At 33.2% G+C, this 1,036-nt stretch overlaps 1 pseudogene across 1 annotated transcript; it reads right to left on the bottom strand.

The window, feature by feature from the left end:
- Positions 1-401: 401 nt before the first annotated feature.
- On the bottom strand, positions 402-878 carry TEOVI_000067300:pseudogene (annotated as a pseudogene). Its single transcript has one exon. A coding segment is annotated over exon 1 (477 nt).
- Positions 879-1,036: the final 158 nt, after the last annotated feature.

Genomic DNA, 1,036 nt, shown 5'->3' with positions numbered 1-1,036 from the left:
CAACCTTGCAATATCCACGGTCAAAAAGCCCTAAAATTTCAATTTATTCCTCACGACTACCCCAACCATTATACCTTCATTGAGTGCTCTAAAATTAATATATGTGTTAAAATATCTGAATTTAGTTGGTGACTTTACTAATTTTTTCAGAGGTTTATAAGCGAAAATTTCCTTAACTACATCCATAGATTGTGTGGAAGCATAACCTATTGTGTGGCGTGCAATTTCGTCACTAAACTCTTTTGCATATCCAACCGCTCTTCCCATATTTATTTATTTTTTTGTGGAAGCACCTTCAGATATTTTAGATACAATGGCACCATCATAAATATATTATCATCTGCTATCATTATATACGGAATACTTGGTTTGAATATCTCGACTGCAAATTTGAGCCAAAAATACGTTTTCCTGATAATCGTGAGTTCTGCTTCCCAACCAAAATTACCTGTGTATCCTACTTTCTTATTTGTTGTTGGATTGACATCGCAAACAGGTAAAATAATAATATCCTGGTTTAATTTACCTTCTTCTCTAACAATTTCTCTGAGGTCGAAATAGTTATTCGTTTGAGGTGAAAGGGCATACACTACAAGCAACTTTCCAGTAAAATTATTTGACTTTCTTGCCACTTCAGAATAACTCCAACAAGTTTCCCTCTGCAAATTCCTTCTTCTAAATCTCTCATCATTATCTATTGAAGGTATTACAGCCACAACAAAATAATCTTCAGTTTTCCAAATCCTCTTCACATCTTTCCAAACAAATCTCATATACTCATCCTCAGCAATTTCAAGTGAAATAGGGTCACCCTCACTAAAGAAGCTATAGATAGACACGCCAAAACAAGTGCTTATAAGAATAAAAGGTAAACAACTCATTGTTGCAGATATCCTTCTGATATACTTCAGAAGATACTTTTACCATATTAATTAAAGGTTTTAATACCTTATACAATCATAGAAAACATTAAAGAAAAAATTCAGTTGCCACACTACGCTTTTTAGTTTGTAGCCGTGCTTAAATATGTAAACAA

Source organism: Trypanosoma equiperdum (assembly GCF_001457755.1).
Source record: "Trypanosoma equiperdum strain OVI genome assembly, contig: ctg_212, whole genome shotgun sequence".
Classification (NCBI taxonomy): Eukaryota; Euglenozoa; class Kinetoplastea; order Trypanosomatida; family Trypanosomatidae; genus Trypanosoma; species Trypanosoma equiperdum.
The sequence above is the reverse complement of the archived record's forward strand: the minus strand, read 5'-3'. Positions and strand labels throughout refer to the sequence as shown.